The sequence below is a fragment of the Oncorhynchus nerka genome, linkage group LG15 (genome assembly GCF_034236695.1).
Source record: "Oncorhynchus nerka isolate Pitt River linkage group LG15, Oner_Uvic_2.0, whole genome shotgun sequence".
NCBI lineage: Eukaryota > Metazoa > Chordata > Actinopteri > Salmoniformes > Salmonidae > Oncorhynchus > Oncorhynchus nerka.
The window spans coordinates 48,775,241-48,791,893 of record NC_088410.1 but is presented as its reverse complement, the minus strand read 5'-3'; the positions used below and the strand labels follow the sequence as shown (position 1 = coordinate 48,791,893).

The 16,653-nt window shown below is 39.3% G+C and overlaps 1 protein-coding gene across 2 annotated transcripts in view; it reads right to left on the bottom strand.

The window, feature by feature from the left end:
- The window catches only part of LOC115142839 (E3 ubiquitin-protein ligase Itchy-like), a 61,719-nt gene extending 45,183 nt beyond the window's left edge, over positions 1–16,536 (bottom strand). For both annotated transcript variants that reach the window (XR_003865567.2, XM_029682622.2), the window contains exons 1-4: positions 16,377–16,536; positions 6,465–6,533; positions 5,853–5,994; positions 968–1,092 (exon numbers count right to left, since the gene is read on the bottom strand). Coding sequence is in view for 1 of the 2 variants with exons in the window: in XM_029682622.2 (XP_029538482.1) it covers positions 968–1,092; positions 5,853–5,994; positions 6,465–6,489 (292 nt within the window). In the remaining variant the exon portion in view is untranslated. The remainder of the gene's footprint in view (positions 1–967; positions 1,093–5,852; positions 5,995–6,464; positions 6,534–16,376) is intronic.
- Between the last annotated feature and the right edge of the window lie 117 nt (positions 16,537–16,653).

Sequence of the window (16,653 nt, the reverse complement as noted above, 5' to 3'; positions counted from 1 at the left end):
ACCAAGCCATGAGGTCGAAGGAATTGTCAATAGAGCTCCGAAACAGGATTGTGTCAAGGGACAGATCTGGGGAAGGGTACCAAAAAATGTCTGCAGCATTAAAGGTCCCTAAGAACATAGTGGCCATTGTTCTTACATGGAAGAAGTTTGGAACCACCAAGATTCTTACAAGAGCTGGCCGCACGGCCAATCTGAGAAATCGAGGGAGAAGGGCCTTGGTCAGGGAGGTGACCAAGAACCTGATGGTCACTCTGACAGAGCTCTAGAGTTCCTCTGTGGAGATGGGAGAACCTTCTCGAATGACACCCATGTCTGCAGCACTCCACCAAATGGTAGAGTGACCAGACGGAAGCCACTCCTCAGTAAAAGGCATGACAGCCCGCTTGAAGTTTGTCAAAGGTGAAGGTTTACCTTCCAACTGGACAACGACTCACAGCCAAGACAACACAGGAGTGGCTTAGCGACAAGTCTCTGAATGTCCTTGAGTGGCCCAGCCAGTGCCCGGACTTGAATAGCTGTGCAGCAACGCTACCCGTCCAACCTCACAGAGCTTGAGAGGATCTGCAGAGAGGAATGGGAGAAACTCCCCACATACAGGTGTGCCAAGCTTGTAGCATCATACCCAAGACTCAAGGCTGTAAACGCTGCCAACGGTGCTTCAACAAAATACTGAGAAAGTTTATTTTTTATACATTTTCTAAAATGTCTAAAAACCTATTTTTGCTTTGTCATTATTGGGTATTGTGTGTAGACTGATGAGGGGGAAAAAACATTTATCATTTCAGAATAAGGCTGTAATGTAACAAAATGTGGAAAAAGTCAAGGGGTCTGAATACTTTCCGAAGGCACCGTATATCTTATGTCCCAATGCATCACGCTTTTCCAGTATCAAAGAGTCAGAGATTTCAGATCATCACATTTCATACTACCTGCTCTGTGCCTTACAGGGAAAAGAGAATCAACTCACGTTTCATATCATTGGACTTTAGGGTTTCACTGATCTCCAATGTAGCCATTCCCAATAAGATGTCGGCTTTCAGCGTCTGATGACTCCATACCCGGAAAATGAGCTTACTGAAAGGTGTGAGAATTCTGTGTAGAGGGAAAAAAGTATATTTAGTTAGGGTTTAAACACTGCACGTAGACTATACAACAGTACACAAGGAAGAGACGATAGTATTGTCACGATACCATAATTTTGACTTCGACAGGTTTAGTATCACGATACTCAATACCAATAAGGCGCATTAGCCAAAGTCACAGAATGGCACTTGATCCAGACAGATCCTTTGAGTTTAATATCATTACATTTGACATTAGAATGTATGCATTAATGAATAAAATCATGCAAATCAATGTGATTTTTTCCTTTTACCAATCCAACTACAAAAACAACATAATGGTAGTAATTTATTTTAATGGTAAATCTCTATTGATAAACTGGGTAAATCAAGACGTATGCCTACATTTGTGAGCAGGCCAGGTGGCCTATAGGGCTACTTTGTGTGTATGCGTCCTTAGTCAACATTGACGGGAGCGCTCCAAACAAAAAGACAATGACTGAATTGACAAAGTCGTTTCTCACAAGTGTAGCATAGTTTGTACACTGTGCAAACAATGTGTCCACTCCAACAATGATAACAGGAAGACTGGAATAATAATATTTAATGCATTAACAGCAATTACGTAACCAAAGCAAGAAAGTGTAGATTAGGAATTAAGAGTAAATGTACTACTAGTGATATACAATGCATTCTCAAAGCATTCAGATACCTTGACTTTTTCCACATTTTGTTACGTTACAGAATTATTCAAACATTTATATTCAAATGTTTTTTTCACCCGTATCAATCTACACATTTATTCCAATATTTCTGTCATTCAGTGATATTTATTCCCATAGTAATTCGTTATGGATCCATCCAGAAATGGTTAGAAAACAATGCATTTGGTGGACTCAGTAAGATGGACTCAATGATGGTTGAAGACGATGAGCCCCGGCAAAGGCAATCAACTTCGCTCTAATCACAGTCAGAAGACAGTTGAAGAGATTTTAAATATTTTTTTCTCCCCAGAACAGTAAACATGCGTGTTCTCTTGTTTTGTTCTGTAGTTTCGATGCAATGATTTGTCTGACAAACAAAGAACTTTGTGTGTAGCAGGCCCAGGCATGGACCAAATGCAGACAATGGCCCAAAACACATTTCCGCCCAGATTTGCATTGCAAATGAGGGCATAAACTAGGTCAAGACACCAGCAGAGTAAGTAGACCTTTATGTAGTAAAATAAAAGGTTAAATAAAATACCTACAACACTTTTAACAGCACATTATTCAACATTAGTGAGACTCATGTCGCCTACAGTAGGCCTACAGTATAACATCTCTACATGTAGGTCTCCTAATTTAAACCTGATCGAACTTGTTTGACATCAAGTGAAAACATTCATCCGTAACTCTGCAAAGCCTACAAGGAAAGATGAACTGGTGATGCCCATTAAGACGTTTTGGCTTGAGAAAATTACGATACAATAATGCAACAAATACATTGATCATCTCAGCTAGGTTTTACCCGTGGTCGTGGAGCTGGGGGAAGTGCAACTAACATGTAGTTGAAATAAACATGGAATATATGGCAAGTTGGGGGGGGTTCACACCTACAGTAGCCGGGCTATTAAATTACCATTTTGTAATAAAGCACACAAAAAAAAGGTGGCGTTCCAGAGCTCACAGGTGACTCTCCGTGACTCTCCTGGCTCTGGACCAATGCATCAGCCGATTTTACAATCACGGCTAAAGCGATTTAATTAAAAGGTTTCAGTTAAGAAAATATGGCGCTGTACAACGAGACAGGTCGAGAGTACTGTAGGCCTAAGCAAGTAGGTGACTGCAAGTGAAGAGCAAAATAATCCTTATATTCCAAAATAGAAATCTGATTGATTTATCAAGACCAGTCCCCATGCTCTGTCATTCAATAATAATAATAATAGTTGGATAACAGATAGGCTCTCGGAACTCATTAAGCGGTGGCTTCGATCTTCAATATAAACATAAGTTCAGAAGATTAAACCCATAGGTTTTGGGCCTGCAGTAGGTTATAATAAATGGAAAATTGTGTCAATTAATAAACCATGTGCCATGGAATCGGTACATCAAAAATCTCTTCCCAACTAGTTTGCAATCTATATGGCACAGCTGTCAATTTTTTGGTCCTTAAATTAAACTGGTGTCATGACGTTGGCCTGTTGGTGAGGTTTACGACCCCCATAAATACCTTTACCCCTTTCCACTCACTCAAACCTAGAGAGTGACTCTTGGACAGCCCTTTGTTAACATAGAGAGTCGGGTAACATCAAAAGGGTGGTGAACAGAACCATATTTCAGTAATCCAACCAGTTGAAAATATGCATTGGTACTTAAAGAAAATGATATCAGATCAGTTGTCATCTGAGACATTATTATTGATAGGATGACATGAACTGTATCTTGGAAAGTCTACACATTATAGTTATCACATTCACATGGAACTGTTGTGCAATTTAAATGTTTAAATATGAAACTATTTGTGAACAGATGAAATGTAATTTTAGCTTCTAAATGAGAGAATTGGTTTTCATAAGTGAACTAGGCTCAACTCAGTGGCCCTGCCCGTGTGAGCCGACATTGGATGTGAACTATGAAACACTCCCTTCTCTCCCTACTATATAAGCCCTTTACGAAAATGTAACATTTGTGTTCCCGAGGACGACGGTCCATACATTAAAAGGGCTAATATCAAACTACAGAACTAAGCCAACTTCAGCGTGAGCTCAAAGTATGGCAACTTAGTTTAAATGTTGAACTCTTATTCAGAAAAGAAGTGATACCTCCTAGCCGTTGAGTTAGCAGCACCAGATGTAAATGTGGGCTAGGAAAGGACGGACGAAGTATCTGTTCTACCACACGACGACGGTACGACAGCGTATCCGTTCTGCCACAAGACATATTCTTCAATGGACAAGGGAGATCTCTGTTGGGTAACATGGCCTTCCATCTATGACCAACCTATTGAAGCACAGCACAGAGTAAATATTTCTTGCATTTTCCTTTTCCAAATGGGCGGTTATTTAGAATGCATAAGATTCTGTATTTACGATAGCATAGCTTCACAAGGTCCAATCAGAGACCAAATTATTTGTTCCTCAGTCTTCCCGCGCTTTCATTCGAACCCCAAACCCCTTTTTTTGTGTAACCAGCCGTCAAATCTGTTCCGTCAGCTAGGGACATTTTCTTTAATGACAATTAGTAATCAATGTATGACCCATCCTGTGTATATGTAGTTCTGTGTGATTGTTTAGATATTAGTAAATAAATAAACCAAATTTTGTATTGCTGATTCAACTTGTTAGCCAGGGTTAGTGAAGATAACCAAGAGTTTACGATGTTCAGATGAGACTGAATAAGGTGACGATTAATAATTGACTGCTATTGATGTAAAAGATTACCAGGTCTTTAAGAGTTTATTCGGAACAGCTCAATAAACATTATTTCGTGGTGCCCCGATTTTCTAGTTAATTACATTTACATGATTAGTTTAATCAGGTAATATTAATTACAGAGAAATTATTTTATTAGAATAGCAAGTCATATCACTTAATCCGGCATAGCAAAGGCAAGACACTGGTATATATTTTTATTTATCACAATTTTCTTTAATTTGTTATGGCTGCAATCCCGGTAACGGAATAATTGTCATCTAACAATCGCTGAATAGCATAGCGCCACATTCAAACAATATTACTAAAAATATTTATGAAATCACAAGTGCAATATAGGAAAAAACAGCTAAGCCTTTTGTTAGCATCAAGCAGCTCGGTCACGAAAATCAGAAAAGCAATCAAATTAATTGTTTATCCTTGATGATCTTTGGATGTTTTCACTCACGAGACTCCCAGTTACACAATAAATGTTCCTTTTGTTCCATAAAGATTATTTTTATATCCAAAATACCTCCATTTGTTTGGCGCTTTATGTTCAGAAATCCACAGAAAAGAGCGGTCACGACAACGCATGTCCACAGAAACATGTCAAACTTTTTTTTATAATCAATCCTCAGGTTGTTTTTAAAATATATAAATCAATAATATATCAACCGCAAATGTCTTGTTCAGTAGGAAAGGCAATGTCTGCCCAAACTCTGTTGCGTGAGCAAAACTCATGCGAACACTTGACACGATGTTATCAAAATAAAAGCATGAAACTATGTCTGAAGACTGTTGACACCTTGAGGAAGCGATAGGAAAAGGAATCTGGTTGATATCCCTTTAAATGGAGCAAAGGGAGGCTATGGAACATGGAGTTTTCAAAATAGAAGCCACTTCCTGGTTTGATATTCCTCAGGGTTTCGCCTGCAATATCAGTTCTGTTATACTCACAGACAATATTTTGACAGTTTTGGAAACTTCAGAGTGTTTTCTATCCAATAATAATAATAATATGCATATATTAGCAACTGAGACGGAGGAGCTGGCCGTTTACAATGGGCACCTTTTCATCCAATCGACTCAATACTGCCCCTGCAGCCAAAAGAAGTTAAACTACTTTGGTTTTTAATGCAGGGCCGACAGACAAGTTCCTTAATTATTATATTTTTTTTACTGAAATTGCAATCAACTTTCTATGTCTTGTTTAAAAAGATAACGATATTTTGATTAGCGTTTTAACTCCCCGTTGTGATAGTGTGGTGCAATGACAGAATGCCACCATCTACCACTAACAGTCGCAGCATAAGCTCGTAACTTTATAAGGAAGAACCACTGTATGCTAAATGAATATACATTTACATTTTAATGCAAATAATTATTGCTGTAGTTACACTGTCAGTGACTGCTTCCATTTGGGGTTGTGTGTGTTGTTGCATTTCTCGGTCTTCTTCGACTGGCCGTCCACAGCCACCTCCACGTACGGACTGGGGCCAAACCAGTTCTTTTTGTTCTCCTTCAGTTTGGCCGACAGCACTGTGTGCAAAAGAGGACATAAAACACACAAATAGCATGGTAAGCAAAAGTGTAGTAAATGCTCTTATCAGTCACTGAAGTGAGATATAGAAATAAACCTTGAAATGCGAGAACTACATTCACTTAGGCCTAACCAATAGACTTGTTTTGGGGTCTGCTAATATCCTACCATGTTATTTATATATTTTTGAACCACTGAAAAGCAAAGTTCCCTCAAAATAAAATGATTATATACACTATAAGTACTTGATCAGAGCCTGTGCCATCAGCTAGGCCTATAGAGAATAATCACTGCCCAGTCCCATTCAAAGGTGTCTTCTGCCTCCTCGGGTGTCAGCAGCTGATTCTTATTTCCATTCTATCCACAAAACGATATTAAATGCCTACTGAAAAAAAGAAAAACATACCACCACTTTACTATTAGCTACTCAGGGCTATAAGTTAGGGTGTAACAAAAGGTCAAAACTCACCAGTAACTTGAAGTTGGGCCTTCATGGTTCAGCCATTAACACTGAAGCCCACTTCGGTTACGACAGGCTCTGCAGAGAAAGCAAACGTGACATCAAATGTAAACAATAGAAAACAAGACACTCGTCTATATTACAGGCATTCTCGTTTACACAAGGGATTATCCCACTGCAGTCAACGGAACATTTAAATATACTACTATACTTAGGCCTATAACAAACCTATGGAGACTTAAACTAAACAAGGCAATGAAATGCTAACATTGAGCATTTTGTTGTACAAAGAGTAAAAAGTAGACACATAGCCTACCTTGGCATACTAATAGGCTAGGCAATCCCAACTACCATGTTCCTGTTCTACCATAGAGCCGTGACTTTGGTGGTCACAGCTACATCAGAAGGATAGGAAAAGTTAAATCCCTCCTGGATTACCAGATTACGCAAACTAGTACATCATGAGTCACCGATAGTTTTAGGCCCTGATTGGCGTCCTCAGATAGCCGTTTGGCCTAGCGGCTCATAGGTGACAGTTACAGACTGTGGGTCCTTGTTAAAAAAAAATTAAAAATGGGGTTTATAGATTTCATTATATCTTAGATTATTGTAGGTTTAGATCTACAGTGCAGTCGGAAAGAATTCAGACCCCTTCCCTTGTCCACATTTTGTTACGTTACAGCCTTATTCTAAAACGGATTAAAATAGTTTCCCCCCCTCATCAATCTACACACAATACCCCATAATGACAAAGCAAAAACAGGTTTAGACATGTATATAAAAAATGTTAAAAGCGGAAATATGACATTTACATAAGGATTCAGACCCTTTACTCAGTACTTTGTTTAAGCACCTTTGGCAGCGATTACAGCCTTGAGTCTTCTTGGATATGACACTACAAGCTTGGCACACCTTTATTTGGGGAGTTTCTCCCATTTTCCTCTGTAGATCCTCTCAAGCTCTGTCAGGTTGGATGGGGAGCACCGCTGTACAGCTATTTTCAGGTTTCTCCAGAGATGTTCGATTGGGTTCAAGTTCAGGCTCTGGCTGGGCCACTCAAGGACATTCAAAGACTTGTCCCAAAGGACATTCAAAGACTTGTTTTGTTGGAAGGTGAATCTTCACCCCCAGTCTGAGGTCCTGAGTGCTCTGGAGCAGGTTTTCTTCAAGGATCTCGCTCTACTTTGTTCCTTTCATCTTTCCTTCAATCCTGAATAGTCTCCCAGTCCCTGCTGCTGACAAACATCCTCACAGCATGATGCTGCCACCACCATGCTACACCGTAGGGATGGTGCCATATTTGCAAAAAATACCTAAAACCTGTTTTTGCTTCGTCATTATGGGGTATTGTTTGTAGATTGATGAGGGGAAAAATGTATTTAATCCATTTTAGAATAAGGCTGTAACGTAACAAAATTGGGAAAACGTCAAGGGATCTGAACACTTTCCGAATGCACTGCATCTACATAGCCTAATTTTGCTAAGAAATATCCTAGCTAGCATGCCAACATCTCATGTCTGACTCACTAATGTGAGCAGAGTTGTATCCAAAGCAGAGCCAATACAATTAAATCAAGTCGATTTAATTTAGGTTTAGGAAACCTGTTCCTTCGATAACAAGCTATGAAAATGCATTTGTATGCGACTTTCCAAGAGAATTGTAAGATTTAGCCTAAAGTTATAAGTATTCAACGGGGCCTTGTTGTCTAGGATTGGCTATATGCACGGCGTACCTTCGTAAGGCCAGTGTATACATTCAAATCTGCCAACAAGTTCAAAATTAATGTATAAGAATATGCCAATGGCACAGTCCACACCATTGAAAATATATCAGTGCTGGGGGAAACAAACACGGAAATCTGAGACAAACATATCAGTGTAGGACAGTTCTTTTTGATTGGGATAAAAGCTTTGGTATGATGAAGCAGGATGGAGCAGTCTAAAAAAATCCTACATCTGCTAATCATCAATGCAGTAACTGCAAATTGCAGGAAAAACCAAGGAGAAAATGTATAGGATATTGCACTAATAATTTATTACACTTATAAAGCGCATTTTTCATATTACAAGAATAATATCAAAGTGCATAAAATATAGATTGTTTTAAATAAATTCATATTTATACAAACAAACGGAGTGTACAAGACATTAGGAACCCTTGAATGAGTAGGTGTCCAAACTTTTGACTGGTACTGTACATGCATATGGAATGCAACAGTAGAAACGACAACACGATGCACAGAAGGTAAGGCCCTTTGATAGGAACGCATACGTCCTACGTTATTAGTTGTAAGGAAAACAACCATGAAGGCAACTAGTTCCTTCCATGACAGACTGACCAGGTGAAAGCTATGATCCCTTATTAATGTCTAAGGCTGACCCCATTTAGTCAACTGGTCGATTGTTTGGTTTATAAACTGTTTGGTCGACCGACTTTTTTTTCTTTTTTTAGTCGAGCCGTTGCATAAAAAAACATCTTGATTGTCGCCTGTCTCAGCAGACTAATCCATTGCGGACGCCGCGGGGATGGCACACCAGTAGTACATTCACCCTTAATTCCCAGAATTATGTTTGTTTGGTTACCATAATTTCTGTTAATGCAATCAATATATTATTATTATTTCAGTCTTTTACTCTTCTCATTGTCAGAGTGGACGCATTGTTTACAGAGCGCACAACCTAGGCTACACTTGTGAGAAAGAAGTTTATTTAATTCCATTTAGGCAATGAGTTGTCAATTTATTGTCTTTTGTTTGAAACGCTCCTGTCAATGTTGAGTAAGGACGCGCACCTGATTATGCATATAAGTAGGCTTAGGCTACCTGGCCTGCTTGCAAATGTAGGCTTATAAAATGTGACCATCTGGGGAGCTGATAGTATTTCTGATTCTCTTAACTCACCACCACTAATGAGCTGTGGAGCTTCTCAAAGTAATTTTTCTCCACCTCAAATAGCAAGTAAATTAAGTTTGTTTTTACATCCATTGAGAATTACAGTAGTTCAATGTAGCCTATTTGAACAATATTTCCAAGTGTCTCTCTTTCGATAACCACTCTGCAAAAAAAAACAAAAAACATGTACATTTGAAAACCATAAAATTTCTACCGATCTGCATGTCAGTTATGATAAATTGGAACTCCAAATGGAAAAAAAGGTTGCTGACCACTGGTGTAGCCTATTACCGGCAACTTCGGGACCGTAATGGCAGAATCTGTGAAGGCCAGCAGCAGCGGGAGGTGGCGGTTCGGGAACAAGTTATCTTGATTTCTGTCTCCCTTGAGTCATTTGTGTGTCTTACATTTTTAATCACAGTGTGCTTAACCTTTTCACGCATGAGTTCCAAATATCTCTAACGGTCATCCAAACATTTATTTTTATTTTTTATGGGCGCGATGTCAGAATGGTCTTACTCACTGTTCCAAAATGTGATTGTTACGCAACAGGACAGTTAACCCACACTGCCCTCAAGCTATTTATATATAGGCTGTTTCAACTAGTCAATTTCAAATGATTTTCTAACAAGTTTCAATGAAGGTGTGTTGCCCCTACTCATTAATTCACATTAAGTAGTAGCCCATTTCACTGGACAAATTATGTTTGAGGCTTTATTGAGCCTGACAAACTCTTCAGCGAGAGTTCAAGCACTTCCCCAGTGTTTCCCCAGATTAAGTATGAAGACATTTGTGCATCTCTAGTCAAAACAGGTCTTGCAAACTTTTCCCCCCTGGCATATTTTCTGGCTGGTGTCTGCATTGCCTTCATGGTTGTTTTCCTTACAACTAATAACGTAGGACGTATGCGTTCCTATCAAAGGGCCTTACCTTCTGTGCATCGTGTTGTTGTTTCTACTGTAGCATTCCGTATGCATGTACAGTACCAGTCAAAAGTTTGGACACCTACTCATTCAAGGGTTTTTCTTTATTTTTACTATTTTCTATACTGTAGAATAATAGTTTAGACATCAAAGCTATGAAATAATACAAATTGAATCATGTAGTAACCAAAAGTGTTAAAACAAAATATTATATTTGTATTTCAGGTTCTTCAAAGTAGCCACCCTTTGCCATGATGACAGCTTTGCACACTCTTGACAATCTCAATCAACTTCATGAGGTAGTCACCTGGAATGCATTTCAATTAACAGGTGTGCCTTGTTAAAAGTTCATTTGTGGAATTTATTTTCTTCTTAATGGCTTCGAGCCAATCAGATATGTTGTGACAAGGTAGGGGTGGTATACAGAAGATGGTCTTTTACAAAATAGGGTTAAAACCTCTCTAGGGTAGGAGGCAGCATTCGGAATTTTGGATTAAAAGCATGCCCAAATTTAACGGCCTGCTACTCGGGCCCAGAAGATATGATATGCATATAACTGGTATATTTGGATAGAAAACACTCTAAAGTTTCCAAAACTGTTAAAATAGTGTCGGAGTATAACAGGACTGATTTAGCAGGCGAAAACCTGAGAAAACTACAAAACCAAAAAAATAAATACTTCCTGAATGGATTTTTCTATTCAATGCCATTACAGTATCCATTGACATAGGACTCCATTTGCAGTTCCTATGCCTTCCACTAGATGTCAACAGTCCTTAGAAATCGTTTCAGACTTGTATTCTTATAAACGAGGGAGTAAGACCAGTCTGAACAAGTGGACCCAAAGTTCAGGTGCATGTGCATTTCTTGTTTACCTTTTATATTGGCGACGTCATTGTCCGGTGGAAATATTATAGATCATTTAGGCAAAAAAACAACTTAGGATTGAATATAAACATCGTTTTACATGTTTCTATGAACTTTACGGATACAATTAGGATTTTTTTGTCTGATTGTTTTGACTGAGTTTGAGCCTGTGGATTACTGAAGAAAACTCGCTAACAAAACTGAGGTTTTTGGATATAACGAGACTTCATCGAACAAAAGGAACATTTATTGAGTAAATGAATGTCTTCTGATTAACACCATATGAAGATCATCAAAGGTAAGGGATGAATTTTATCTCAATTTCTGAGTTTTGTAACGCTTCTGCTTGGCTGGTTACTGTTTGTAATAATTTGTCAACTGGGCTATGTTCTGGGCTAGGTATGTTCTGGGCTAGGTATGCTTTCGCCGAAAAGCATTTTATAAATATGACACTGTGGTTGGTTTAACAAGAAGTTCATCTTTAAACCTATGTAAAATATGTTTTGTTTTCTGAATTTTTATAATGAGCATTTCTGTAATTGAATTTGGCGCTCTGCAACCTCACTGGATGTTGGCCAGATGGGACACTAGCGTCCCACATACCCTAGAGAGGTTAAGTCAATATTACGGAAGAACAGCTCAAATAAGCAAAGAGAAATGACAGACCATCATTACTTTAAGACATGAAGGTCAGTCAATCCAGAAAATGTCAAGAACTTCAAGTGCAGTCACAAAAGTTGTAATGACTTGCCTAGTTAAACAAATAAAATAAAAAACATCAAGCGCTATGATGAAACGGGGTCTCATGAGGACAGCCACAGGAAAGGAAGATCCAGAGTTACCTCTGCTGCAGAGGATAAGTTCATTAGAGTTACCAGCCTCAGAAATTGCAGCCCAAATAAATGCTTCAGAGTTTAAGTAACAGACACATAAACATCAATTGTTCAGAGGAGACTGCGTGAATCAGGTCTTCATGGTCAAATTGCTGCAAAGAAAACACTACTAAAGGACACCAATAAGAAGAAGAGACTTGCTTGGGCCAAGAAACACAAGCAATGGAAATTAGACCGGTAGAAATCTGTACTTTGGTTTGATTAATCCAAATTGTATATATTTTTGGTTCCAACCGACGTGTCTTTGTGAGACGCAGAGTAGGTCAACGGATGATGAAGCGTGGAGGAAGTGAAGCGTGGAGGAGGTGTGTGATGGTGCTTTGCTGTCTGTGATTTATTAGAATTCAAGGCACACTTAACCAGCATGGCTATGACAGCATTCTGCAGCGATACTCCATCCCATCTGGTTTGCGCTTAGTTGGACTATAATTTTTCAACAGGACAATGACCCAACCCACCTCCAGGCTGTGGTCAAATAGCCTTTCCAAGAAGGAGAGTGCTGGAGTGTTGCATCAGATGACCTGGCCTCCACAATCACCTGACCTCAACCAAATTGAGATGGTTTGGGATGAGTTGGACCACAGAGTGAAGGAAAAGCAGCCAACAAGTGCTCAGCATATGTGGGAACTCCAAGACAGTTGGAAAAGCATTCCAGGTGAAGCAGGTTGAGAGAATGTCAAGTGTGTAAAGCTGTCATCAAGGTAAAGGGTGGCTATTTGAAGAATCTAAAATATATTTTGACTTAACACTTTTGGTTACTTCATGATTCCATGTGTTATTTCATAGTTTTGATGTCTTCACTATTACCCTATAATAATAGATTAATAGGGTAAACGTCATTATATTTGCTGACATCCTACAGTCAAATGTTGGCACCAGAGTAGAGTAGTCATTTAGCTATATGAACCCCTCTACAAAAACACCTTCTCCAATGTTGGTTACAAGGCAGTACTTAAATTAGGTAAGATAATATCATGTTACCATTGGCGTAATAAAATGAGAGTTAAGGTGATTTCACCTCTTCCCCTTAATAATGAATCAAAGTGTTTGACACTGGAGGGGACCAGTAACTTTCTGATAAAACATTATCAATGTAGAAGCAGACATTTTTCATACCTTTAGTCATCATAATTTGATCTGGTTTTCTTCAAATATCCTCAAACTTCATGAAAAACATGATTTTGACTGTCCATGACCTTTAAAGACTGCTTTAAAAGCCCCAATAGCTTTGAGCAGCTCTGAGACTGTCAGGAATGGAGTGCCAAAGGCACGGTGCTTGGGAAGAAAAGGCACAGAACCCCATTGTGCAGAGCCAGGTCCTATTGGTATGGAGCAGTTTGGCATGGCCTGAACGTAGTGTGCGTGGAGGTTTATAGGGTGAGAGTAGATCTGACAAGTATGCAGGTACGGTGCTATTTAAGGCTTTGTAGACGACGAAGTGAATTTGAAAGGCAATTCATTGAGGGACAGCCAATGGAGGCATGCATGGATGGGGGAGATGAGGGTAGACTTTTTGGTTTTCCAGCATTGTTTTGGATGAGCTGTAATTTATTAATGGAATTTGCAGGCAGTCCCCCAAGTACTGTGTTCACATAATCAATTCTAGAGAACGCGAATGCATCAATAAGCTTTTCTTGATCAGAAATGGTGAGAGGGTTTTAGGCGGGAAATGTTCCTTCAGATGAAAGAATGCAGTTTTACAAATGTGACTAATGTGGGTATTGTAGGAGAGAGCAGGGTTGAATTTCCCACTCAAGTTTATGACTGAGGAGATGGGAATGATGTGGCCTCTATCGCAAGACAGATGCTGCAGGAGTTGTTGATCTGCTGGGGGGTGAGTATCAGAATTGCCTCCGTCTTGCTGCTGTTGAGTTGAAGGAAGTAATTCTGCATCCAAGATTTTACCTCTTCCAGACAGGATTTGTTTAAAGGTACACTTGTGCGACATCTGCATAGCAGTGGAAATGGGCACTGTGCTGTCTGAAGATCTGGACAAGTGGGAGCATGTAGACTAGGAAGAGAATGGGTGCTAGCGCCAACCCTTGTAGGACCCAACAGATTATGGTGGACTCCTCTGAACTTGTATCACCGAGGGTGACATCCTGCTTGTAGTTAGAGAGGTAGGTGAACCAGTTTAGGGCAGTCCCACAGATGGCAGTGTGCTCTCTGAGGCACTGCAGTAGAATGGTGTGATTTACTGTGTCAAAAGCAGCACTGAGCTCCAGACAAATCAAGATGATCCTGAATCTGCAGCCATGAGCAGGTCATTTGCAATTTTCACCAAGGCAGTCTCAGTACTGTGCATGGGTCTTAAGTCTGACTGAATAAAGTACACCCAAGTCAATAGAAACAAAATGTTTTTGCCTAAATGTTCATATCTGTTTAATAACATGTTTTGGAATGACAATGGGTCCCACAGTATGGAAGCCCATTCTCACCACCCCCAAAAAAATATTAAATGAGGATACTAACTCACAATTTAGAGACACGCAACTCAAAATGTTGAGATACTAAGTTGAAATGTTGAGATAGTAGACCATACTTATACATGATTTTTCATTTGTAACATTATGTGGTGATGCACGACAAGGTCCCAGAGTGGGGAGAATCCTAGTTGTAGAGTAGAACATTGTAATAAACCAGCTGTAAAACGGTTTTATATGGGCTATGATTGGACAATAGAACTAACAGGGCTGAGCTTACTTTATGCTGGGTTGCATCGTGTAGGCCTTTGCATTTCCAATTAAAAATGTACTCACACAGTAGGTCATCACTACTGTGTTTATTAATTCCAGTCAATAATGTGATTGATAACGTCTAGGTAGCCTTGCCACCCGAAGTTAGAATATAAACCAAATTTGATCACATTAACATTTCACACAAATAAATAGGCCTATTTTAGGTTATAAATCCATAGCTTAGGCTATAAATACATGACGTTACCGCTTCGTTTCCCCTGGCCAATGGGGATCAGAGCGCATAGGCATCTCTTGGCTATCTGCAGCTGTGGTTGTTATCAGTAGGCTACAGTTGATCAGACTGAAGCACAGATTAATTGTGCACAAGTTCACAAATCATGAGGCAAATCAGTCTAAACAACAGTACTTTGTCCCCTTTTCAACACGTTTGTGTCAATATTTGTTGGGGCAAATGCCAGCTCGCCAGATGTTTGCCAGCGGCCCTGCTGTGCTGATCTCTACAATGTATTTAGATGGATTGACTTGCGCATCTCAAAATGTCTATTTAGTATCAGAACATTTCTAGATAAGCAAGTCAACATTTTGAAATACTTGGTCATAATTTCAAGATGTGAATTTGACCTTTTACATCAACCTTTTAAACAAATGTTGGTAGTGGCAATGGGCTTCCGAGGAAACAAGGCAGTCAAAAAAATAAAGGATGCTGGCCTACTGTTCCCCTCGCCTCATTTCTTTAGTTACTGTGACCTGTCTCACACTTTTCTGTCTGGGTTGAAGGCAAACATTGACTCGTCCCTTGGTTTCCTGACTTCCACAGGCTAGTGGCATTAAGGATGTCACGGTCAGAAGTTGCCACAAAACCCCCTTCCATAACTAAAGGTTAAAAAAAAATTTTTTTAAATATATATATAACGTTCTCATTACAAAACGCAAATCCGATTTTACATAATTAACTAGCTAGCTAGTTCTGGTAGAAAGACAAACGCGTAGTAACTAACGTTATTAGTATTGCTTCATATTTTAGTTTGTGTGTGGGGGATATACGGCTAAATTAGCTAACCAACTAATCCACGTTTTAGTGTTAGCAAAATACAACCATGTAGACCTAACCACGTTAGATAACTAAAGTATCTACTGTATGTTTGCTAGCTAAATTAGCTGCCCTGTAGATACTATTTGAATAATTTCTGATTCAACAGGGTAACGATACAACAATGTATAGCCTACTGCTACATGGAATATGAGCAATAAAATAGGAAAATGTCAAGCGAAAAGCAAAACGGAGATTACAATAACAATCCCTGGTCGCTCTGTCTGGTTGAAAGCAGGCCAAAAAAGCTAGCTAGTTACGAACAGCTAACAACAACAACTCTAGTAGTTAGCTAGTTAGCTATCATTACATATTAGCTTTATAACATACATAAGAACAAACACTAGATTATAGTTAGCCATCTTAATGATTAACTAGCTACTTAGGTCAGTAGCATGTGTCGCGAAGTTTTGCACAGGTTTGCTAGCTTTGCATTTTGCTGTCACACAGGTGAGATAGCTAGCTAACGTTAGCTAGCTAGCCTAAGCTAAATAACTAACTACGGATATCTTTGAAAATGTACAATTCTTCCATAAAAACGATTGGATTATGTCTTACCCGTGACGGTTGGTAGCAAATGTTTATGTGATGTCCCCTCACGCCCACCAAGGCATATGTGGACGGTAAACGATTTCTCAGAAAAACTAGAAAGATGTCTGACAGGTAGCGCTCACAGCCCTCGGCACGGTTTCCACCAGGTTTGCACAAGCCCATTCACTTCTTCGTATATGGTATTACGGCGGTTAGCAAACAAACACTAGAGGTGCATGCCACCACCTACTGTACTGGAGTGTGTAGTCAATCACAGTTTAATAAAGACAGACAAAAATAATAA